We start from the raw sequence: 27483 nt of genomic DNA, 5'->3' as shown, positions 1-27483 counted from the left end.
AACATATCTACAAAGAGCATTTGTAGCATAACTGCATTTTTAAAGATACAAATTTTGAGCCCACACTGGGTGTTGCGCAAGTAAAGTTCTCTTTTGTAAATTAATGTCATTATGGAATTATTTTACCAGTTATAATTTCTCACTAACATATCCTAAGGTTAACATAAACTTAAATTAGTTTTCGTGTTAATGACAGCATTACATAAACGATAAAAGGACCGTCGTGCATATAAGAGAATTGTATACACGACATTGTCTTGTGTATATAAGAACATTATATACACGACGTCGTGTATCTAGCCACTGATAATATTGCTTAGTTTGTAAGGAAAAGCATGATTGGCTACACCAATTGGGAATAACCAACCAGGTAATACGTTACATGCCATGACTCATATTTCCAAGATGGCAACCTTTCTGGCTGTCAACTTGGTGAAGTATCTGTGCACTTGCGGGAAGCGCCAGTCTATATGCAGATTATATTTGTGTCGCCATTGCTTGAAATTGCGGTGTGGGGAGTGCGTGCAACATGAGGTCCGTGGTTTGGTTCTGTTACGATGTGTTTAATTCCAGAGAAAGGTCGATTTGTTTTAGACGCCCACTTTTCGCGAACCTGTAACGCCGGATCGAATAATTTATTGTCATGATTATCTTGCTTTCATTTATCTTTGAACTCTTCACAGGTTGACACACCGTATTGCCCTAACTGTTTGGAAAATCTACCCTCTGCTGAAGCCAAAATGAGGAAAAACAGGTATGCATGACCCTTGACAGTCGAATGAATGAGTGAGTGAGTTTAGTTTTATGCCACTCTCGGCAATATTCCAGCTTCATGGCGGCGGTCTGTAAATAATTGAGACTGCACCAGACAATCCGATGACATGTGTCAATCAAGTCAGTGAGCCTGGCCATCCCGGACCTTCACGAGTCGACAGTCAAATGAGGATGGTTGGTGTTAACATATGGGCCTAATCTCCAACCCTCCATTTAGAGGAATGATGAACGTATGATAAACGTGAAATGTTTAACGTGAAATGTTTAAAGACGTTATTGAAATTTTAGCATAAAACTCCACCTCACTGAAGACTCAGATTTCTGTAATTGGAATAACCAGTGTTCATCCTTGTTGTGTATGGACACCTTCTATATACAGGGATTTTGTGTTACACACTGGGTCTTGTTTTGCTCCCCCAACAGTTCACTGATAACCAATTACATATAAACACTTTATATGTAGATGACTGTCAGTGAATGAGTGTCAGACTTAGGATATATAATATTTAGCAATACAAGCCCCTATGATGCTATAGTTATGTCTAACTGGGAAAGCATACAAGTCTTTTACATATTTTTAATGTTTTGAGTCAACTGAGAATGAAGGCCTTAAAATTAACCCAGGCAGAAGTGTTCAACAAAACCAAGTTGAGATGGTATCAACATTACGAAAGTGAGTGTTTTTGAAAGTATTATGACTTGAAAGGTATATAATATGCCAACAATAAGTACTTTTCTTTAAAGGTCACATGCAACGTAAAACACAACTTTTTGTACGCAGTCTAGACTACCAGTTGTCCGACTTTCATTTTTGGAAGTCGCGGTGGCTGAGCGGGCTAGGCGGCTGACTTTGTGTGCTGGCGATTAGGTGCCTGACTCTGAGGGTGCGGGTTCGAATCCCGGATGGGACTCAACCGAAAAAAGGACTAGAATTTGTACTTTACTAAGAAAGTGAAATCCCAAATATGACATATGTTGTGTGCTTATAATTTTGTTTATTTGTTTTTTTAGAAGCAGCAGTGTATATTATATGTCATGAATAAGTGATAATTGTGTTTTAATTATGTTTGATTTTTTGGTTGCATGTGACCTTTAATTAACAACAGTGACATAATCCTTGGTAGTATACAGCAATTTATGTTATCCCTTACCTCATGCAAATTGTGATACTTATCTGGTGGATCATCTGGTGTGTTTACAGTTTTCTTCCTGTCATTTTTCAGATGCAGCAATTGTTTTGACTGTCCAAGCTGCTTCCACACATTGATGACTCGTGCCACCAGTCTGATGGTAGCAAACCCTGATGATGCCAACAAGTCAACTCCTAAGAAGATGTACTACATGGCCTGTGGATTCTGTCGCTGGACAACACGGGATGTGGGACTAGCTGACCAGCTTTCTTGTAGGTTTAGCAGGCCTGTGTACAGGCAACCTAATTATGTTCACTGTCAGCATTTGTTGTTCCTTACAATGATGTTGAGGTTGATGTTGATATGTAATGTCTTTCTTTTCTGTCATGTCTAATGTTTGAACTTTAGCATGTTTTGTGTAACTTATAACTGCCAATCAACGGCTTCAAATTTTGCATTATTCATTTTGCTTTTTGAATGTTTTTTTGTGTTTTCATGTCGTTTCTTTTCAATTATTATCACCAGTTTTCCAGGGTAATTTAGATATGTGTATATATTAATCAGTGAATGTTTGTTGCAGCAAGTGGAGGATGGCAGGATCAGGAGAATGAGCATGTGAAGCGGGTAAGACAACACTCTTCTTGGCCATAGGTCCAACAACTGTTATATCCCTAAATATCCCTAAATATCCCTAAATAACAGCATTTCCTTTCTACATTTGACTTATTCCATCAGATCATAATTTATTCACATGTGTGCTCTACATGTTTCAGATAAATTCCCTGTTGGATTACCATCGCCAGATGTCACAGCGGGAGAAAGCAGAAAAAGAGCGCAAGAAATATGTTAAACGGAGGACTCATCTTTACTATTCGGTGAGAAATTCAGTTTAAGCTCTAAACTGTAATTATCTTTTCTTACATATGTGGTAAGAGGAGGAGATTACAATTTGTGTTGGAAACTTATGAATGGTGTCCTTTGTCTTTATGATAGTTATTGTGTGGAAGTTACATTCCATGCATGTCAGTTTTTTTGTAATAAACACATATCAACGATGTTTTGGCAGTTCTACTTATCTCACTCATGCTTATACTGTAAACTCGTTAAAAGCAGCACCAGAAACAACTGATGTATTATGTTCTTAACTTGCAAGACACTATAGCCCCTCGACTAGCATTGCTGCCTTAATATCCACATTGGATCCAAACATGTTGAATGTATTAGCTTTGAAGAGGCAATAAAGTTTGCTAACATGCATAATGATACTTCTGTAGGATAAGTATGGGCTGACATCTGTAGCTGCGGCCAAGAGAAAGTCCATTGCTGCAATGTCAAATTTGAGGTAAGTTGTAATATCAGAACACTATTGCAATAACATTGCCTCATGTTTTGCATTCTGGTTAGTTTAGATTAAACAGTGAAATGTTTCTCGGGCATTGGCGTGTCACTTTTATTTGTGCATATTTAGTGCCATTTAAAAAAATACTTTTGACTTGGCTATTTGTCCACTACACGAAAGATAGTCTGTAAGAACGAGTGTGACAGATTCCATATCTCATTATCATGTGCAAAACTGCTGTATTTCTGAGAGAAAAAGATAAAAATGAGTTCCTCTCGCGTCACTTTTTCTATCAAGAATTAACAAAAAAATAGTTGTATTGCCCTCATGACTTTTGAAAAAAATGTGCACGGGAAACATTTAATTTTTTTATGCAGCCTTATACTTAGTTTGTTTTTGGTATCATGGCAGTGTTTGTTGAAACCTCTCATTTATCATATCTATTGAATATAAGAGACAAATAATTTTACATGTGGCGCTTGAGATGAGCCTTAAAATATTGTTACGAGGTACAGATGACCAGACAAATTCTAAAATAATAAGGTGCCCGTCTGAAATTTATTTTCAGTGCGACCTGCTGTTTTTGGCATGAATTACATTGATTACCATGATTTCAGTAGTTTTTCAATATCATAGCACATTCCCTTTTCATACTGATATTAAGTGTCATCAGAACCTTAGAATTAGTCAGCTGAGCCATGGACCACTAGTGATTGGAATGTGATAATTTCAGTATTAAGGATGGGGATGAACTGCCTACCCCTGTAGAGCCTGGAGAGACTGTGACTGACTTTGATCCCCTACCTGAGGAGATTTTCACTGAAGCTGTGGATTTATCTAAAGGTAATGGGAGACCTGCAACAGCATGAAATAACTATGTTTGCTATCAATGTTTATTGTCTTAATCACATTTGCCTTGGTTACTCAGATTTCCTGTACAGCATATTGGTTAATATTTTTCCTTATCTTGACTCATGTTATTATGCTTATCACCTCCCTCTAAGTGAATGATAGCAGAGCACTCGAAAGCCCTTGAAGTTCCCTTCTTGAAGCAGACATACAATCACTCTCAGGTAGCCTCCCTTTATCCTTTAGCACCCTTATCAGTCACATGACCGGCCATTCCTGTCACTCTCTCCTGGTTACACAACACCAAAACTTTTCCCATTAGACTTCTACAGTAACCTTATATTTTTTCAAAACACATCCAGGCTTTCAACATCCATTTTATGTACACATGGATACAGTTAGGCCTTTATTCTATTCACAGTTTCTGGCCAATTTGTCTGGCATATTTTCCAAGCACGGGAAGCCGAACACAACAACCGGTTTCGCACCAAATGTCCCCTACTTGAAAACATAAACTTGAGTCATTGTGATCAAAATGACAGCAGTAAATACTTAAAATTGTGGTCAGTTTTAATTACTAGATGGAAGTGCTTTTCAAAAACATAAACATCTTACACTATTTCATCCAATCACAGCTGTCACAAGTCTCTGTCTCTTCAGTTCTTTACATATGGTGCCTGCTCACTGAGCATGTGATTCAAGTATAGTGTAGTGTAACCTACATCCTCCATTGCCCTCCAAGATGGTTGGAGTCACTTTTGGGTCCCTATCTGGCATATATATCATTTTATATTTTGGTCTCTAATCCAAATTTACCAGTATACAGCTTTTGGTCTGTGTTTCCTATCATTATGTCTTAAAATAATTGATAAATTTACATAGATTTCATGTTGTTGAACATTTGTTTCATTACTTGAAAAGTGTTTTCATTTGATGAGGTCAAGCTCCCAGTGTAGGTACCACCTGATCCACATTTGTTATGTGCATCTTGCACTACAGTTTGTCTTTCCAGTGGTTGCTGTCAACTCTGTAAGAATATGTCTGAAAGAGAATTTAGTCTATTTATTTGCTGTTCATATACAAGTGAGGGAAAAAATTAGAAGACTGTCTCAAGCCATGTTTGGTAAATCGGCCGATAGCGCTAGTCACCATTTGTAAGCTACTGCCTATATTCGTGTTTCTTGTAGTGGTGTCCCGATTAATTAATGCGATCATAGTGACCAAATGACCAAGCAATCGATCAGAAACAATTTTGAAATTACTCTTTTAGTGTTTGAAACACTTGACAATGGAATATATCTTTGAAGTTGTGAGGGGCTGAAAATGTGTTTAACTCTTAAAAAACACTTCCAGGGTTCATAAATTCCACTCCTCCGGTCATATTGACAAGTAAAATTTCTTTCGGGCAAGTGAAAAACAGAATTTGCTCGTCCGAGTGGATGAGTACTTTTTTTGACCTGACTTTTTTTTTAAAAAAATAAGGTGAAGTTTCAACATCATCATTAACTAACCACAAATTTTAAGTCTTGATGTGCGTTTGATATCCGTCTTGAACAAATATCATGCAGCATGTTTTTTTTAACCTAAAGGCTTCGAATATCGTGATTGGCTGCTATTAAAAAAAACTGACCAATGAGAACAGTCATCACAACATGAATGTTACTGCTGTCAAATCAGAATAAGCTTTACTATAGGGAATTCCCTGCATGTGATTACTGATCATTTATCGTAGATTTCTCAAATATTTCAAGTCTTAACTGCGTATCGTCTTGCAAAGACAAAGGAAGTAACTAGTGCTAGTTTTGATGTTGTAAGGGGCCTGTTGCTATTCACACTTAACTGTCACTGATTATGCATCATCAGTGGCAAATATTAGGAAGTTTCTTGTTGATCGGAGTGATGTAGAGAGGAAAAAGGAGATTATGTTTGCTAAACAAGTTGATAAAAGGAAACTTAGTCAAAAGAAATGACACTGGAAAAGGAAAGCCTTCTGTTCAAACAGCATTGCTAACTGAGTTTGATGAGTGCCTAGTAGAGTCCTTGAAGTCTTTCCCTTAGTTTTACCATGTTTCTTTTTCTTTGAAGTTCAGCGATCTTAAATGGTGAGCAAATTCAATCTTGTCAGTGTCTAAGTTTGTACCTCTGTAGAAGACAAAGTAAGTAATGTTTGTTGTAGGTGTATTCTAAGTAGGCTTATTCTAAGCAAACCTTTTGAAAATAAAATTTAAACTTACATTCATTGTAATACAAGATCTTTAGGGCAAGTACAACTTTAGAAGGATGAGTGGAAGGTTCATATTACTCATCTTTTAGGGCGAGTGCAGACTTTAAAATTTTTCGAGCCATGACTTCACACACTGAAAAGTCATGATTGAATATATCTTGAAGACTTGAGGAAGTCTATATTCATGATATATACTCATGGAAAAATTTAAGGGAACACATATGTCTTAGGACAATTCAAAATTTCTGTTTACTAACTTCAGCGCCATGTATTATCGTTTTTGCGAAGAGCAGTTCACTCAAACTCACCACAATGCTTTCCATGCACATGCACTATATGCTTCTGAAGTTACATGCACTTAGATGTACATGTTACATGTATGTGCACTGTCAAACACAACGGTTAAAAACATTGTTAACATGGCGAGACAGTACTGAACTTTCGCACAGAAATGGGAGGCAATTGGCATGGTTAATGGTGGAAGCTCATTACGACAGGTTGCAACAACATTTCACAAGTCTGTTAGCGTGATATCCAGACATTGGAATCTCTATAGAACGACTGGTGACGTCAAAATGAGGCGTGGTCGGGAACGGAAAAAGAAAACCACTCCACGGGATGACCGGACCCTACTTATTGCTCTGCGAGACAGGTTCAAATCCTCCTCCAAAATCAATACGGAATTCAGGCGAAGAACAAACGTCAGAATTTGTTCGCATACAGTGTGTAATCCTCTTAAATCGGCTGGTCTAAAAAGCCACCGTCCATTGGTTGGAATCAACATGACTGAGCAACACAAGCGCTTGAGACTGCAGTGGGCACGGAACCATGGAGGAAGAACCGTACGTCAATGGAGAAAGACCATGTTTAGTGATGAGAGCAGGTACACACTAGACAATATTGACGGTCGAATTCGAGTTTGGAGACGCGTTGGGGAACTTCACAGTGCCTTCACCATCAAACAGCATGATCGTTATGGAGGGGGCTCTGTTATGGTGTGGGGCGGGTTTACCTTTAACCACAAAACAGGTCTTTCGCGTGTTGATGGCAGGATAACAGGTGTACGATATCGTGACGAGATCTTGAACCCGACTGTGATCCCCTTTGCGCGTACAGCAGGTCGAATGTTCGAGTTCCAGCATGACAATGCCCGCCCTCACATCGCTCATGTTTATCGGGACAGACTGAGGGCTGCAGGTGTCTGGGTGTTGCAATGGCCGGCTAAACGTCCTGATCTTAGCCCCATCGAACATCTTTGGGATGTTCTTGGCCGCAATGTTCGGGACAGACCTGTTCAACCCAACAATTTGGTTGAACTTTTCATGGCTCTCCAGGAAGAATGGCTTAGAATTCCGATTGGTACCATCTGTACACTCATTCGCAGCATGCCCTGACGATGCCAAGCAGTTCTCCAGAGACATGGGGGACTCACCCGATATTGATTTTCATCACTTGCCATAAGCCTTTTATCTGTATGGACTTTTCTCTTACTGATTCAAAGATTAAAAGTCACAGTTATTTCAGGAATTCCCTTAAATTTTTCCATGAGTATAAAAGTCACCTCTTTAAAGTAGCAAGTTGCATCATTTTACATTGGATGTCAAGTTTGCAAGTACAGTTTGTGCAGTTTCTAAATGAAACAAAATACACCCAGACAACCATGTTAAACATATCTGCAGTAGCAACCTAGATAGGAAAATCTGAAATATACAAGACACTAACCAGTTTTTTTTGATGATTGATCGTTGGTAATAAACCAATCATCAGTTGTTAGGTTTCCACCAATTCCCAACACTAGTCTATGTTCAGAGGAAGGAAAGGACAGGGGTAACGTCTAAGTCCCACAAGAGGTCTTCATCGGACTTGTGATCGTCACAGTCTAAGAAGCTGAAGTCTTCCATGTCGACAAAGATGAAGTCTTCAGCTTCCAGGTCGCCATTGAAGTCACACTCCAGGTCAGCATCGAGGTCCTTCAATGAGGAGATTGTACCTCATATTTGAGTCTCCTTACTGCTACCCGAATTATCAGTCAGTAGTAAGGGGGAAAAGAAGCATTGGATTAATGCTCAAGTTCGAGGAATTCTTCAGCATCTGCTACATCTTCTCGTAGAAGTGAATCCCCTGGATGCTAGAGATCTAGATATTGATCACCATTGCCATCAGATTCAGAGTATGTGCACAGGCTTGGGCGATCGCAGTCAAGGAATGATGAATACTCTGTAGGTTTATGCATGCAGAAGGAGCACTCGGACATTCACTGCAAGGATGACCCCCACCCCCACCTGGAACATTCATGAAAGCATTTGCACATGGAGATGGATAGGAATGACTCTTCAGACAGAGAGATACTTCTCTGATCCTTATCGAATGATGAAAGAGAGGCCGTATGAAGTAACATGGATCGCCAACAACCTGGATTTGGAATACCCATCTAAGGAATCCAATGAAGCCGATACGTTTAAGATGGTGGATGATGACCGACTTACCTATCCACCGATTGAATCTGTGTGTATTGTCAGTACAGCATCAAAGTATCGGAGCCAATACATCCTGTTTTTTAATGCCAACAGGTTTCTCCTTCATCAGATGGAGCCATTCATGAAAGCCCCTGATGTGGATGAGGATTACAAGCTCATCAACAAGGCTTGGACCAAGAACATTTGGAATTCCCAATTATTCTCAATTGGCTGTCTGGCCCTGACTTTTCAACTGAATTGTCTCTTTCACTGTATTTGTGGAAGACACCTAATGTGGAAAACAGCTTTACTTCTGGCGGTGAGCTCTGTTAGAAAGGTCGGGGACATCCATGACATGCCCTCTGACCCGACACTGACAGCATTTTATTCTGATCATGTCCATATTCACCTTACAGGCACCTACCACTCACAGATCAATTATGCTTTCCATGTGATTACTCCTATCAACCTTCAGCCGTTTACCCAGCCTTCTTATTGCTCACCCGTTATAGTGACTATGCTGAATGCATGAAAGGTATCTGTGCCCATGTGGCGGGAAGACAGAGGAGTCTGCTAGTAAGCAGACTTTGTGTATTTGGTTTTTCTCCTTAATTATACGGTTACTATGCTAAGGTTTACCATCGCCGCTGGTATTGAAGGCAGACTTGGTATAGCAGATGCCGCTTTGTTGGTAATACACAGCAACAATGCTCAATAAAGAGATCGGTTCAGTTGTTCTTTGGAGCTGGCAGAATGCATTGTCTTTCGGCTCTCTCCTGTGGAGTGTGTCCTGCCTCTCTGTCCAAGTGTGTAACTGGTCATAGGTATCAGTTCTGTGCTCAATGTCGATATGGTTCCTATCACTACATCATGTAAGCGTTACCACCGTTTTGGGTCTGGTTGTTGATGGAATATGGTTACAAACCACCAACCCCACCCCCCACAACCCACCCCGGCTCACCACCAGGTCAATGTTGTATATGTCTCTCTTCGAGCAGCATGCAACATGACAAGGTTAGTGTAATAGTAAATTTGTGCCCTCTCAGAACTCGCAAATAAACTGAAACTAGGAGACGAAAATTCAAGTGTCTGTTCATCCCCTTTTCTACTGGGACACCTACGGAAATCTCACAGAATACTATCTCAGTAGAGACACCTACAGAAATCTCACAGAATACTCTCTCAGTATGGATGAGAGCTGTCATACTGATGGTCTATAAAGCAGCACGACCTTAACTTCTGCAAACCTCAAATCCATGCTAATTTAGAGCTCTAGCATCTACACTTGCTCTACATGTAAATTGCTTGCTCACAACTGTTATGGAGGGCTGCTTCTGGAAATTGAAAACGAGGTTCGCCAACCACTATTTCAGAGATATAGCCACAGAGGATGTCTCAGGCATCCACCAGTTTGGGCCACTTGTAGCACAACAACTAATGGTGCTGTGTTACACTCACCCATTTTATCCTGTGATGCATAGAGACCAAAAACTTGGCGGAGTAAAGTGGTTGAGAGTCCATGCGCATGTCTCGGACAGGCTAGCATGAATGTTTTGACCTTGTACTTGTACAGGAGATACTTGTATGTGAGAAAGGTCACAACATGTCTTTATAGGAAATCTTGACGTAAAGTTGCATTAGACTCCAGTGGGGCGCTAGTAGATCTATACATCCACACAGATATGTCAGCAGACACTTCACAAGAAGAGATGTCTAACACATTGTGGACCCCCACAGATGAATAGTGGAAGAACAGGATCATGATATGATTACACGATGCCATTTAGAAAGTGGTCAAATGCAAGATATGTTATATTTGGGATTTCACTTTCTTAGTAAAGTACAAATTCTAGTACTTTTTTCGGTTGAGTCCCATCCGGGATTCGAACCCGCACCCTCAGAGTCAGGCACCTAATCGCCAGCACACAAAGTCAGCCGCCTAGCCCGCTCAGCCACCGCGACTTCCACCACGCGACTTACTAAGAAAGTGAAATCCCAAATATGACATATGTTGCATTTGACCTCTTTCTAAATGGCATCGTGTAATCATAGCTTTCAGCCGTGGGAGCCGTGCCAATTTACACTCATCAGAGGGGTACACAAAGTACGCTGTCTAGACTACCAGTTGTCTAACTTTCATTTGTGGAAGTCGCGGTGGCTGAGCGGGCTAGGCGGCTGACTTTGTGTGCTGGCGATTAGGTGCCTGACTCTGAGGGTGCGGGTTCGAATCCCAGATGGGACTCAACCGAATAAAGTACTAGAATTAGTACTTTACTAAGAAAGTGAAATCCCAAATATAACATATGTTGCAGGATCATGATAGTGCTGTTATAGTTCCCATGGGGGAAATACAGGTCATACTTAAAGACAGCCAGAGAATCCAATCGTGGCCTGTGACCTACCACTGATTCCGTCGGAATCTGTAAGCGTAATAGCATGAGTCAGCATAAGGACGAAATGTGTAATTTTCTGAATAAAATTGATATTTGATACTTATCCTGACTCATTACGTCAAGCCCTCCCAACCGTCCCATAGCGCGTTGGATCTCACTGTAGTTTCATGTGTCGAGCAATTCTGAGAGAATGACCAGGAGGGCAGGTCATGTGACTGATAAGGGTGCACCAAGGGATAAAGAGAGGCTACTCATAGGTGAGTGTGATTGTATGTCTGCTTCAAGAAGGAAACTTGTAGGGGAATTTCAAGTGTTCCACTATCATTCACATAGAGGGAGGAGATAAACATAAGAGCATGAGTGAGGATAAGTATAAAATTTGCCCATGTTGTGTATATTCCTCCGCTGTCCATCACAAATGTATTTGTGTGTTGATTCAGTATCAAACATGAGGCAGAGACTGGCCACTCCTGAGTTCCAGCCAGCATTTGCCCAGAATCTGTACCCTCAGCACAAGCACCTTCTGATCAGGAAGTCACTTAGGTGCAAGGTAAAGAGGACAGGCATAAGTCTTTGAAGTTCCTTATAATCAGATAACAGTTCTGTTGTGTGTAAAACAGTTTATTTATCTAACTGACAGAAAGAACATAACATATTTGAATTGTAATGCACATCTATAGTATATTGTTGATGGATAGTTTGATGCTAGTGTTAAAAGCCTCTTCTGTGTGATGTTCTTCAGGAGTGTGAACATAACCTGAGCAAGCCAGACTTTAACCCAGTCTCCATCAAGTTCAAGATCCAGCTTATAGCACTGTAAGTTGCACACACAGTGACTTGACATATATATAGAAATGGATGCATTTTTTCTTGTTTTCAAGGATATGGAAATAAGATGTGCCAAATAGAAGAATGATGAGGCAAAAGTCATGTTTCCATTATTACTTCATTGATATAGTTTTGTGGTTCCTAAACATTTCTGTATTAAATGTATGAAAATGTTTTTGCTCCTACTTTTTGCAAAGATATTCATTACCAACAGGAACCATGTCCCAGAGATCCGCATCTTGTCACCAGCTGTCTTCCTGCCACAGAAGGTGAGTGTCACATTGTTTTTCTTGCCCTTCAATAAGTTCTTTTTCTTCATTTTTATCGGACTGGACTCATTGTCTAGTGTGCCTATGTCTTTGCCTGTTTTCAAATTTGTCGTAGAGACACAATTGCAGAAATGAATCAGAATCTTCCCACTCTCGTCTCCAGCAGTAATCACAAAAAGTTTTGAGGATCTGATCAGCCACCATGGCAGCCATATTGAAAAACCTGTAATTGGCAATATCTCGGCCGTTTTTGTCTGAAATGATCTGACTTTACATACTCATTGCTACAATACTTTGATTACTTTTAACCCTGTCCTTGTTTCACAGTATAGCAACTTTTGAATTTGGATGGTTAGATGGTATTATGCAGGGTATTTCTGAGTGAAGACAAAATATTACAATTTCAATTATAAAAGTGTTTTGTAACACTTTTAGATATAATTCTTTACCAATATCATGGCAGGGAACACCAATAATGGGCTCAGTCTTTGTACCTCTATAGGGAAACAAACTATGGGTCTTTTCCATGTGACTTTAACCACTAGGCTGCTCTATGTCCATCATGATATAAGGGATTCCAGAACAGTGATTTCAGCATGTACAGTTCTGTTCTGTGTGAGGTGCTGGTATTTACGAGCCAAAGTATTAAATTGACATTACATGAATGAACTTACTGAACAGTCACGGTCACACCAGATTTCTCTTGATGCCCCATGATCCTATGGTGTTTCTTCTTCTACAGGAGACCCTGGTCACGCTGACACTGAGCAACCCATCAGTGTACAATACCACGGTGCACTTTCTGTCGCTGGATGATGAAAACGAGACTGGTGACGAGGTCAATGCCAAAGTAAGTATTATTATCACAGCAGAATGTTAGTGTTTGTGCTTAGTTGTATTAGCCTTTCCTGGGATATGTTTAAGAATGGATTTTCACTTAGTAAATTGTCAGTGGAACCTCCATTGAGTGCTGCTGATCATGGGTTGTCTGATCCAGACTCCTATTATTTACAGACCATCTATGTATAGTTGGAATATTTCTGAATGTGGTGTTAAACTACAACCAACCAAAGCAAAACAGTCATAGAGTGACAGCCAACCTGTAAATGTTTGATCCAGCAATGACATTCATACAGTGTTAAGAGGTAAAGATTCTGTCATGTGACTATTGTGTGTCTGGAATGCTGACATACTGTTGTACATCTTCAGTGTGAGCTGCCAAAGGGAGAGTTAGTGATTGCGCGACGTGACGACGCTGCCATGTATGATGATCAGAACCAGCTGCAGCAGGAGTTCAAGGATGATCCTGGGTGAGTCTCAATACCTGCTTCAGTTTTGCATCAGCACCCATGAAGTTCTGGCTTAGAATTGACCTTCAGTAAGCCATGCTTGTTGTAAGATGCGACTAATGGTGTCGGTGGTCAGACTCGCTGATTATGTTGACGCATCATTGCTTCACAGTTTTGCAGATAAGTGCTTATGCTGTTGATCTTTGGATCACCTGGCCCAGACTGGATTATTCACCTGTTCCATATAGCTGGAATATTGCTGAGTGTGGTGTAAAACTAATCTCACTCACTTACTCAGTTTTACATTACAGTAACATGCCTTGTTGCCTGCCTTCAGTTTGTTGAAACTTCCACATATCACTCAGCTGTCTGACTACCAATAATCTAGATCGTGTGTTGTGTGCACTCTTCAGACAAGTGTAACTTGGCACAGCTCAACCATTTGATGCTATGAATTCTCAATACCATTGAGAAATTGGTCAAAAGTAACTTATGTCATATTTGGGATTACACTTTCTTCATTACATGTAGATGAAAGTTGCTTCTGTACTGCCATCAAGTAGATGTTCATGTTACAAAGTGTATATGCTTCATGGGGCGGTGGGGTAGACTAAGGGTTAAGGTGTTTGCTTGTTGTGCTGGATACCCAGGTTCGATTCCCCAATCGGACACAGTTTGAGAATTGGGGTAGTAACTGACTGCTTCCAATCCTTGATATACAGAATACTATAAGCAAGCAGATTGGCAAAGTGGTGATATCAAGTCAGCTTTGTTCAGACTGTCAGTTTACTCAAGCTTCATCCCTCTGTAATGGTTGTGTATCTTCTCTTCCTACCCATACAGTTATGACCTCATGTTCTGGGATTCCTAAGATCCATTGTTAGACTAAGTTTAAAGATCTTTGTTTTGTTCAAAATAGGAATTGTTTTATAGATCTTTATTTTCCATTATACAGAGGTATTACATCCATTTGTAAGACTGCCGTTAGTGTGGTAATGTTCAATGAAGTTTAGAACCTCTTCCTTCTGGAATTGATGAAATACACACACTCTTGTGCAGTAATGATGCGCTGTGATGACTTAGCATAACATCACTGCAACAGGCTAATTTGCATGTCTGATGATCCGACAATGTAAACAAAGGGGCTTGTTCATGAAAAAGCAGAGACTGGGCTAACAAAAGCTATTCAGCATTCTCCTCATAATGTTTTACTTTGAAACATAAATATTCTTCTACAGCTGGGATAGTAAGATTTATGACAATACATATTTGTACATCAAATGAGCTGCATCGTTTCCTCTCCATCAGGCTTTGATAATGGCACATTACCCGTACAACCCATGTAAACAAAGTATAGCTATGCAAATCGATAACACCTTGTAGGATACTTTATTAGTGAAACTAAACCATTCTTGCAAAGATGTTTAATTAGATCATCAAAAGTAAAGGAGTTAAGAAATATGTATATACAGTAGAAGCTGTTAAAACCGGCATCTGTCCAGGTCGGCAAGTTGTCAACACTGGCATAAAATCTCAGTCCCGTTTCTGGCTGGTACATTTATCATCAGCTCTACAATCCGGCGCAAACCAGATAATTTCTTCAGTCCCAATGAGTGCCGGTTTAGGCAGCTTCCACTGTATGTTGAATTGACTATGCAAGATATAATGAATCAACACATCTTTCTGGCCTGTGTCAGAGGGGCTATGCTTGTCACATGGAACTCTGGGTTGGAGAGTGATCTCTACAAAGTCAGGTGTAAACAATAAGAGCAAGAATTAAGTGATATTGGACAAACAAAATTTGGCAGACTTGGTGCCAAATATCACTCAGAAAAATACTGGACATATTTAGAAATATTTGTTGCAGACTTGGTGCCAAATATCACTCACAAAATTACTTCCTGGATTTGTGATCATGTGTTTTTGAGGAAGTAGTTAAGATATTGAAATGGAAATAACGTAACTAATACTGAATATGTATTTTCAGAGTGATAGCATTCCGGAAGTCCAACAAGATTGGCATCTTCATGAGGGTGAAGCCGAACTTGAAGGAGGGAGATGTCAAGGTGAGAAGAGATAAATGATTGTTTATATAGTTCATTATTTGACATCTTTGTCATATCTATCATGTTATGGATTTAGTTATCGGAGTGGCAAAGTTGTTGATTCTGTTTCATGGTATGTACGTGTTTAGGGGCCAAGGGGCCTTGAGTGGTCAAACCTTTGGCTGTGATGAGAAAATGGTCATGAGAGTACTGTCAAACCATGTATAACTCCTAGCAGTTGTGGAATTGTTGATTCAGTTTCCTGGTTTATTGTCCACAAGATACACGGCTGGCAGTCTTCTACAACAGTGCCAGTAACTTGATCTGACAGGAAATTTGAATTAGTTTCTGAGTTTCGGACTCATTGGCACAGGAGGAAACAGGAAGCATGACTGCATGTTATTCTTGTCATGGCTACAGCTACCGAAGTAATAACTGTACCTCTTCACTGAAGTTGGCTCAATTTGTTCAACTGTGTCACATAGTCCTTGCATGAAGAGTTAAATCTCTCAGGCATCAGTCTTACAAAGTCCTGGAGATTCCTGAATGGCTTGCCTTGACTGAGACTCAGTTATTTGGAGACCACTGTTAACAAGTTAGAAAATTGCTGAATGCACTGGTGAACAGAAACATATTGCAGCCTGGTGTGTTTGTTTTGTTAGTCATCAGAGTTTGTCTGCTGTGTCTGAAGTTCATCTTGAATGTCAAGATGACCTTGGCATGAAACTGTTGTTACAAGTTCAGAATGTAGGAGGGATTCAGAGAGGAGAGAATGCACAAAATGGGAGAAGACCTCAACATACTCAAGGTCTGACCTGAATATTATTCAATGGTCTGCACTTATCACATCCTGTTGACATCAGTAAGCCTCAGATTGTAAAAGGTAAATGTGACAAGCTGACATGCTTCAGTGAGCTCTGACAGCATTTGACAGGAAGACTTTATTGAGTTGTGTTGTCGGGAAGAGAAGTGTTTACTGCATGTGTTTGGGATTTCAAATCAAAGTAGGAAATTGCAGTGTCTTCTCATAAAAACGAGTCAGAGTTGTCATTATTTAAAAATGCACTGTAAATAGGGGCTAAGTAAGCACTATTTCCCATCTGCGATGACAAGTGATGAAAGTCATCATCCTGAACAGGTCACTCCTACGTCAGCAGCTACTACTGGTAATACTGGCAGGCATGTCACGACACATCACCGTTTATAACATAATGAATGAATTGCAGTCCATTTAAGTCAGAAACGGACATATGAATTGCAAATTGTTTCTTTGTACAAAATTGCCACATAAATATAAATAGCAGACATGCTTATCATTTGCTAGTGCCCAAGAGCTTTCTGTGAGGTCACAGTGATAGGGTGGAAGTCGCAGAATATCAGATTGCACGGCCTCCAAAGGCAACAAAGCCTCTGCTATATGGGATCATAGAAACCCACAGAGGTGAACCTTTTTGCAAAGATGAGAGTTACATAAAAAGTAAGGGTCATGATATTCTGTGACTTCCACCCTATCACTGTGACCTTAACCCCATGGAAATGATATGAAGTATTGTCAAAGGAGATTTTGTCAGATTAAACACAACTTAAAGATTACGTGACATAGAGGTTTTGGTTAAGGAATCCCTTAACAAAATCACGACTGAAACTTGGCAAAACTGTGTCAACAAGGTAGGTAACACCATTGAACAAGTTAACTTTGGATTGCTTACAACAGGCAACAGTGACACGACTTATCATCCCTTTAAGTCGTGACTATGACACTACAACAGACGAGCAACCGACGGATCCTTCGGAATAAATTTTGAGATGTTCCCTGCTATGACTGGCTGTTCCATTTCTGCAGTTTCACCCCACCATGACAGATAACAACCTTTGTGTTTTAAATGATGATAGTTTCTTAAACAACTTTTTTTAAGGAGTCCAGAAAATGTTCAAATTTAAGAAAGCTGTTGGGTTTTAGTAAATGATAAATGTGTACTATTTATATTGATGTGGCAATTTTGTACAATGAAAAAATTTGCAATTCATCAGTCCGTTTCTGACTCAAAACGGACTGTAGGTGTGACTTTTGATAATGAAACAACTATTGCAATAGCGATAGTCTGTTGTGATCAACTATTGTAATACTGTAGATTTGTCTCCTTGAATTGCCTTATTTGAAGTCATTTCCCAAATGAATATCTGGTATATATGAAATAAAAATAAGTTGAAATAGTTTCATTCTCTTTTAATAACCAACAAGAAAGTTGAAACCCATAGTCTTTTAGTTGCCTTTTAAAGTTATTATAAATGACCAAGATATGTTGTAGATTTAACACTGTAGGGGAAAGAATGAAAAAGCTTAAATGCATAAAATATCTTGGTCAGATCAAGGTTGTTAAGAGGTGACAGGGTATATGTTGATTATATCATAAGGACACTGAAACTTTGCCTTTGATACAAGAGGTTTCTATTTTAAGCTTGTATCCCATTTTCTGTTTGTTGTGAAACCTCATATGTCCCTGTGCTCTAACACTTCAAACACACTGTCATTATGATTCAAATAATTAACAACTATGGGAAGGTAGAGTATAGGGTTTGGATGCTTCCAAAGTTTCCAACCCGGGTACCCCACCTCTATTACGATAACCTACCGAAATACCTGATGTGTTAATTCCTGACATCAAATTTGTAAGAAATGACAGTATATTCTTCATCTAATAGGCTAACATCTGGAGATTTTGAATATCTTAATCATGTATTACATTCAAACCAGGTGACTGTAAATAATGTCTAAATTTTCAAACACAGTACTAGCTTCTAATCATGAAAGAATAACATGCTAGATTGTTAAATCTATTAATCTCATGATCATGATGTGTCTTGGTACTGGTATCTGGATCCCGCCCATTACCTACATGTCCAGGGTATCCGAGTTACCAATTTCCTGTAATGGTAATATTTCATGCAACGTCTAAAACTATATTTTTGAACTTAAAGACAGGGACTGGGAAAGAGAACTTTGACAGTGTGCCATTTTCAAGATTATTAGCCTTTTCTGAATTTAGAATGGACCACTGCCCTTGTAACAATAGTAAACTTCAAAATTTTAATCGGCCATTTTTCCTTCTGATGTGCAAAATGGCCAATGGCCCCTGCCTTTCCCAATCCCTGATAAAGCTGAAGAGAAAACAGTTGTTTTGAAGCTATACTCATGGCAACCTCAGGTATCTTTCACAAACTGAGGTAACCATGTAACCTTGAACTTCCATGAGGTAGTCCAGTGTTACTGTCAGTGTTGCACACACAGTGAATCAACAGGTGGTGCTCTGATATTATATGCGCATAACATTTTTCCTATTCAAGGTTGACTTCTTTCTGTTAGTTTTCATAAGATACCTCTGACCCTGCTAAGGCAAGGCTTGGAAGGCCACATTTTTTTCTTTCATAGGAAAGTCAGAGAATTTTAAGATATGAATTCATTATACAGCCAAACAAACTGTCACAGGCACCAAACATCACTGTGTGTTGTATATGAGTTATAGTATGCATAGATCTATACTGTTTTCATTCCTTACCCGTTAAGATCCGGGTATCTTCAGTAACCCATGCTTGTCATAAGAGGCAACTGACATGATCAGATGGTCCAGCTCGCTGAATGGGATGGTACATGTCATCGTATTCCAGCTGATGAATAGATGCTCATACTGCTGATCACAAGATTGTCTGGTCCAGACTTGATTATTTACAGATTATTTTTACATAGCTTTAATATCGCTGAGTGTTGTTGAAAACTGAACTCACTATTCCTTCCTGATAGCAGTACATAGAGGAGTGTTAGTGTGATGCAACTGTCTTTCAATTTGCTGCAAATTTTCTTTCATATGCTTTGGATATCTAGAACAGATGTCTGTGTGAACAGTTGAGTAAGGTAATGATGTCAGCAAATAACTGTTTGCATCTGGTGTCTGGTGTAGATCTGGGTTTTCTTTCCTTGCTCTGATAGTATCTTTGCACTGCAGTTGAGTCAGATGGTCTCACAGTTGTCATGAACAACTTTGGAGAGGAATCCTCTGCTTCCTATTATCAAAAATAGTGTTTTAGTTCCAAGTAAAATAGGCCAGGTCTTGAAGAAATGGGCCCGTGGAGATCAAGGTTATAAATGATATTAAATAACGTGTGCTGGTCATAAAAGGCGATCTAGAGGATATGGTGGTCAGGCTCGCTGACTTGGTTGACACGTCATTGGTTTCCAGACTGCCACCATTTAGCTTGAATATTTTTGAGTGCTGCATAAATCTGAACTCACCTAAATGAGAAGAAATGTTGGTTATTTTTTTGTATTTCTACAACATAGGCATCCATTACATGCAAGGAGTCATCAGATACGTATGCACCATTTCTTAAAAAGGGATGAGAAAAATACAGTGTTCATCACCTGGGAAGCAGAAATACTTAATTTTCATGTTTGATTTTGTTCCACTTAAAATTTGTTTTTGTACCTCATCAAAACGATAGACTATGGAGTCGAATGCCTCATGACTCACCACTGACTGACTTAAATAAGCTATTCACTGACTGACATTTATCTAGGGCCCCATTTTCAACCTGAGATCCCCTACCTTGAAGGAATTTAGTTACCCTTGACAGAACATAAGTAATTCAATGATCATGACTTTTATCTATTCAAACTTCCTAGTTGTGAGAGCATTACATTATTGTTAGGACTATGGTTGCTAGAGTGCCGAACACATAATTCAGGTTTTGTTGGCAAGTAGACAGAAGAATAGGTATGTTTACTATAGGCAGGTAATAAAAATAGGATCTAATAACAGAGCACACTGCCCTTGTTCCTCTTGTAATCATTTGTATATGACAATCATTTCTGAAGGCAGGGATTTGCTTAATGTGGAGGCTCTTCATGGTGGAATTTTATTGTGTTCTTTTTCACATACTTATTTATCGGATGATCCTCTGTGATGCATATCAAGACTCATGATGAATCAAAGAATTCCACAGTTTTTTTAAACGTGCCAAGGTTGTTGGTCAGAATCTGAAATGTGAGAATGATTTTGTCACCGGTGATGTACTGCTGGATGGTACAGCGATGGAGGCAAGCCAGGTGAAGTCCTTCACCAAGTCTGCTGTGAGTCAGTCTGCTTAATCTCTGGAGGAGCTTTCTGGGAAGCCATTGTGTGCAGTGTGTGGAACAGAATAGCAATCCAACCTACTCCTTTGCCTGGATGAAGTCGACTGGTCTCAAATGTGAAACTGAGGGCTTCATTTTTGCTGCTCAGGACCAGTCACTTCCCACTCATAATCGCCAGAATATGATTCTACAAGAAAATATGTCCATCAAAATGATGCTTTGATACTTCTCTGGAATAGGCCCATGTACAGCCTTAGAAGAATTCCAGCCAACAGATCTGGTCTTGTCCCTTTTGATAGAGCCAATGAATTTATTCTTATCATTGAATTTTCTGTCCGTTTTGACAGCAATGTGATTGACAAGAGTCATGTTATAGCATTCTAAATGTGAAGACCTCGCCTTTAAAATGTCACGCTTGCATCCCAAGAACAGTGTCGTCAGGCTCCCCATTGTTCTCGGTGTCCTTGGTTTGGTACCTCTTGATTTCTGGGCACAAATCAGGAGAGGGCTCAGTTTCTCCACTGGGAGCACAGCCCTTCTGACACTCTGGGTAAAGCAAAAGGCTGCAGTGTTGGGGAGTCTACATATTCTCAGGAAAGTTCTTGATGGATGGGACTAGTCAGCACTTCCTAGTAGAACTCCATTCGCTGTCTGGGCTGCTTGTAGAGGGGGCAAGGTCCTTGAGCTGATGATGAGCCTTACCAGCCTGACTGCTGCATTTCTGTTTTAATCTCTAAAACGTTATGATAATAATAATGCTAATATTTGCACCTAGAATTCAATTTGATGCTGTTCTCTAAGCTGCTTCTAAGCACCAACATATAGGTCCATACATCCGGTACCCATTTTAAACAGCTGGGTGTTTGGTGTCTCCACCAGGATTCAAACCCCAGCCTTTAGCATGTGAGGCCAGCATGCTGACCACTACACCACTGTGAAGTATGTACAGCTATGTTTACAAACTCTGTGAATAACAGGTTGCCAAAATATCTGTCTTTCAAGCTGCTTGTGTCTTTTCAACGTCCAGTGACTTTGATCAGTGACTTCAAGGTGTGTCTCTGTCTCTCTCTCTCTCTGTCATACTATGTGTGTTTGGAAACACTGTTAATTTTTCATTGTGTAAAAAGTAAATTGTAGTGTTTCTTTGTGTTGAAGTTGCTTGAAGAGTATCACCATTCAAATAATCAATGAAGTTTGCATTATTTAATGATTTGTTATAATCACATTATTCTCTTAGAATGTATCCACAAGCATATGTTGTTTAACATAATGTGCAGTAACAAGACAATCTATTTCATCACCACTGTCACCAGTTGTTTTCAACTTGCTGAGAATATGTTTCATACAGAGATAAAGAATGTATGAGTGGTGGCAAGCTAATACTGAACAGATATCACATGTTACGATATCATCTGAACACATACAAACTTGTAATCACTTTCCTCAATATAATCTGTGAACTTGAACTGACATATCTGTAGTAGGAAGAGCATTATGTTGTGCTTCAATGAGGAGCTGGGTAAAACCATTCTCCAGCTAATGAGGAAACCCCCATACGTTATCTGTTCCTTGTGACTAGTGGAATGCATAGGGACATTGCTACACCGTCAAAGTCCAACACTGTATTTGGACAACAAGTAGTAGTTTGTGATGATCAGAACTTACACCCCGCTGTGTGTTGTTAGGTAACTGGTAATGTCTTGATTGATAAATATTATTAAAATGGAGCTTACAATCAAACAAATATATTGATGATAAATTTATATAGTGCCTGACTCCCAGCAAGTAAGTTGCTCAGTGGTGCTGAAACTGATGTGCGGCATAAATATGTGGGTTTGATTTCATCAATACTCAAGTAATGTGTTCAAACCAGACTTTTGTCTAAATAACAGGCTACATTATTAAGACAATGAGTAATTATCAGCTGTATTCAGTTTTCAAAGCTGACTGAAATCATGCTCCACAGGATCAGTTTATTATGCCATTCACATTACTTATTTCTGCACACCTTCCTACCCAAGACTGTTTCCATTGTAATTTGAAAGTCCAATTTTTGTAACAAACACTGTTGAGTCATACAGCAACTTAATCTTTGCAGGTGCGTTTCCGGATGCAGCACGAATACCGCAATACAACAACGGCGCTGCAGAGTGAAGACAAAGAGCCCCAGATTGTATGGCTGGAACACACCGTCTATATGGCGGTTGGTAAGATACAGGGCAAATAGAGGGCCTTCTGGAGTCTGGCACCTCCACTCATCAGGAGTTACGTTGACTGGGACACATCTACAGTATGTAACTGAAGCAAACTATTGTCTGTTAAACCATAGCCTTGCATCAATGAATGGACTTCACACAAGTTCTACATGTTTCTTGTGTTACATGTCACCTTCCAAGCATATACAGTCAGGCCACGTTAATCTGGACACTTCTGTTTTTCATCAAAAACTTTTGGATAGTGAAACGTACGGACTACTGAAACGAACTTGTAATTATGAACACCACTACAGTAGAGTTACTTCCCTTTGACATGGCAATACAAAAACATACGAATGTGTACAAGTTTCAAAAGACTTTATTACAGTTTGTAGACATAGGAACTTGAATATTCATATAACAACCAACCAATGCATACAATCATGTCTGCATAAATTATACATACACGTAACAAAACTCACTTGTGAAAGAAATCTTCTCGGAGATTAAGCATTTGTGGCCGGTCGTCTTCAGCACAGTGGATGAAATGCTTGATGAGATATTTCTTGTAGTGGGCCTTGAAAGTTCTGCGATGTGGTGTCTGGGAGCATGAAATGAACTTTCACGTTCGTCAGTTTGACATTGGCACACTTGTGACTGGCAGCATTGTCACAAAATAAGATCACATGTCGACCACATAATCGCATCTGCCTGTCAAATGATCGTAGCCAATCACAAACCATATCCGATGTCATCCATGCTTTCTTGTTAAACCGATATCGGACATACATTTCTGGATAAAACTCTTTTCCGAAACATCTGGGCTGTCTAGAATTTGCGATGACAAATGACTTGATATTGACCGATCCAGTTGCATTTGCACACAAGGCGATGGTAATTCTTTCTTTCAATTTCTTTGTGCCAGCCATTTTCTTGTTTGCCAGGGTGTGATTTGGTCCGAGTTTATAAACAACCCCGTCTCATCCATGTTATAATCTTATAATTTTCGATCAGAGTTTTATACATCAAGTAAGCATGACAGGCATTACTCAAACTAACCAACAGTGAGACCTACTAATTGATCAAAATTACAAACTAACGACATGTTAGTGTCACTGAACAATTACTAGTACCACTGAATGGGGTTCACGGTTTGAGGTGATTATCTTAACCTCTTTGATGTACCGCCGGGTTAATGAAGCAAAACTATGTGTAATTATCTAATCGGTTATTGCTAATTAACGTCCGGATACGGAGAGTGAAGCAGCGGATTAATGAATCAACAGGTAATGAGTTTAGATAGTAAACAATATTGGTTACAGCTAGTTTTTGATCGGATATCGCTGTAATCAGATTATCGGGGTCCGGACTAACGCGGCCTGACAGTAGATTTAACAAATGTTGATGTTATTTGAACATGTGTTGAGTCGGGTAATTTTCATTTTCACTCAAAATATTTTCAATCTTTGTGCACTCAAGTTCACAGTCAACTTAAATCCTTGTCAACTGATGTGCTGGTTTTCATCTACATGAAATGATGACTTGTCATGGATTGACTGAAAGTCAGTTTGTTTCGTATAGTTGTTTAACACCTTTGAAATTATAACATTGCTGGAGATTGTTAGTTGTTCAGCTTGTGTTCGACTCCTTGTGATGATCAATATCCAACATCAATATGTTTGATGCAACCATACGTAACATAAGCTTGTTCCAGCTCTAAGTGTAGTCATATACCAAATTATATGTAATGCTATGCCAGCCTTGAACAAGTCCTACAAGTGCAATATGTGGTATCTTTTTATGTCAGTAGCATCATCATCAGTCATCTCAGTCATTCCACATGGCCAGTGTGGATCCAATGATTAGAGTAATATTGGTAGATTATATATTAGGTTACAATAGATTATATATTAGGTTACAATAGATTATATATTGTGCTGGATCGATTGATCAACTGATTGATTACTCGATCAATGAATTAATCCATCAGCTGAACAATCTTGCATCAGCAAATATTGATCATCTGAAAAGACTTATCAATACATAGACAACACATGCAGTTTCCATTACATGTAAAAGTGGTAAACAACATACTGCGTGTCTCAACAGGAAATATCCTACATTGTTTTGATTGTGGCATTAGTCGCTGCTTGTTTTGTTTGCTCAGTCTTATGATTGTGTCTCGTTATTGCCCACATAAGATTGGTGTTCAAGTAACCGGGAATATAACAATCTGTTATTGAATGATTACTGAGTTGGGATTATTGATCTGCATATTGTCAGTGATAACCAAAATTACTTGTATACTGAACAGCAAGAGAAACGCAGCTATTCTTATCAAGTTTTCAATTAGAAGACTTAAACATGAACACTTTTATGAGATTCCATTTTTTTCGAAACTTGTTTCTTTTTCAGTTCAGTATATATGTACTTTACCCAAGACAAATTCAAGAACATCCATAATAAGAGTGTTGTAGTGCTCTCCAGCCATGACAGTTTAAGTATAGTCATATGAAAGAATGTTTGGTTGGTCTTTTGCTGCTTTTGAGAAGTACACATGACCTTACTGTAGTACTTACTGACCTTTAGAGAGCAAATTAAAGAAAGAAATTATTCAATGTCAGTACTACAGAGGTACCTGTTCACCTGTTGTTCAGGTTTAGTTCAGGTGTTGTTAATGATGCTGATTTGTAATATTATATCGAATTTTCTCAACAGTGACCAGTCAGTTTTGAGATAGCAAAATGGATGTGTAGAAATATCTGATTACAGTCAATCTTGCTGCCCCTAATAGAGATAAATGAAAATATTGCTTCTGAAGTGGAAGGGTTATTACAATGATCAGTGGTGCTTACTGTCACATGTAGGGTATTATTAAAATATTTTAAACTGTTAGACAACCGATACATCTTGAATACTCCCAGTGGTAAAGGTTTAATATTCCTCACTTTGTTTCATCCTTTGTGCTATGTTGTAGGGTGGAGCCATGTTGCCTCCAGTCACCGGTATGGTTTCCCCTAGGTTTCATAGAGTAGTATTTATTTTTTTGTATAGAAGTGCATTTATTGGAAATGTTTCTGTTTCAAAATGTACATTGGTAACAGTTTGAAATGGAAGTGGTGAATGGAAAATTCTGTACATTTCTGTGAATATGTTGTCAGTGTTCGAATGAGATATTTGCTGCACCAAGTTGACAACCAGTAGACAACATGGTCCATAACATGCAGTTGCAGTGTTGACAGATGGCACCTATTTCCTTATTGCTCACTGAATTTGATTCTGTGGAAATTCACAAGTTATATGACATGGGTTTATTTTCAGTCAGGATAGAGACGTACTTGAAATGTTAAAAATGTTATCAACCCACATCCTGCACACAAGTTCACTTCCCTTTTTAAGATAAAAGCTTAGATAATATTCTGTGATGAAAGTTTCAAGCTGCTATTCCAGTCATTGTATTCAGTTAAATGCTGAAAAAGGATGAAATGCTTAGTTTTATCAATTAAGAGGGGTATAATTTTATTTTTGTCTTCCCAAGTTTTATTACTATGGTGTCCAAGGTTAGCAAGTCATTGTGCAGCTGAAGTTTGTAGGGTGGGGCTGTAGCCAGATTGTTTACATCCACATTGGATCAAACCCATGTCTTGTGCCCTCACCCATAATATATTTGTACTAATGCTAAAGTTGGGTAAAACCGTACTACCTTCCATACTCTAGCTAGTGTCTGATAAAACAAATTGACCATCTTTTGTTTGGATACCAATATATCTCTTCAACAAAGCATTGCATCGGAGCAAAATAAATCGTAAAATATATTTGCGTGAAATGTATCAGTTTTTTTATCATTTTTTGTTGATATTATTAAGTGTCAGTATCAAATTTCACTACTCGTGCATGTATTTTAATATGTCATTGATCCATGTATATTTCCTGTGGCCGTTGGATGATGTTCATTACATTGACACCTGAATTGTTACAGCCCTAACTGTTCATGTATTGCAGTTCACTCTGAGCATGAAAGTATGTACCACTGTGTAAAGTTGATTGGTAAAATGCTGACTATTTATCTTGTTTATCCTTGCTTAATGCTTTGTTTCAAAGTGATAATAAAGCCTTAAAGGAATACTTTGATGTTTTGGATATTCCATTTTTTTACAGCGTACTGTTCAGTGTGACACTGAATGTTACGTAAGGTCAGTCATGCTTTGCAATCTGTAGATGTTTGTTTCTTCTTTAAACCAGCACTCATCTATGGACTAGCTACGTGGCGGCAGCTATTAAACAATCAAGTCTGACCCAGAGAATCCAGTTAGAAACTGAAACCAGTCAATCATCAATTTTATCAGTTAATTAGAACAATGAGTGAATTTAGTTGTGCATCGTGTTTAGCAATATTCCAGCAATAATTCACCAAGGGACACCAGAAGTGGGCTTCAGACATTGTACCCATGGGAGGATCAAACCCAGGTCTTCAGCATGAGAAGTGAATACTTTAACCACTCCCCCACCTCCCTAATTGGAACACTAAATTGTAGGTGTTTCTGTACTCTCTACTTGTACTGAA

General features: G+C 39.0%; 1 protein-coding gene across 1 annotated transcript; it reads left to right on the top strand.

The window, feature by feature from the left end:
- The first annotated feature begins 395 nt into the window (after positions 1 to 395).
- Positions 396 to 27041, top strand: LOC137284974 (dynactin subunit 4-like). Its single transcript, XM_067817060.1, has 14 exons — positions 396 to 534; positions 684 to 754; positions 1998 to 2176; positions 2485 to 2528; positions 2678 to 2779; positions 3179 to 3246; positions 3977 to 4086; positions 11606 to 11715; positions 11908 to 11981; positions 12208 to 12262; positions 13005 to 13112; positions 13472 to 13572; positions 15539 to 15617; positions 22823 to 27041. Exons 1-14 carry the CDS (start codon positions 406 to 408, stop codon positions 22949 to 22951), a joined length of 1359 nt encoding a protein of 452 aa, XP_067673161.1. The 5' UTR covers positions 396 to 405; the 3' UTR covers positions 22952 to 27041.
- The last annotated feature ends 442 nt before the right edge of the window (positions 27042 to 27483 follow it).

The sequence above is a fragment of the Haliotis asinina genome, chromosome 5 (assembly GCF_037392515.1).
Source record: "Haliotis asinina isolate JCU_RB_2024 chromosome 5, JCU_Hal_asi_v2, whole genome shotgun sequence".
Taxonomy (NCBI): Eukaryota; Metazoa; Mollusca; class Gastropoda; order Lepetellida; family Haliotidae; genus Haliotis; species Haliotis asinina.
Note: the sequence above shows the minus strand (reverse complement) of the source record. Positions and strands in the feature narration are given on the sequence as shown.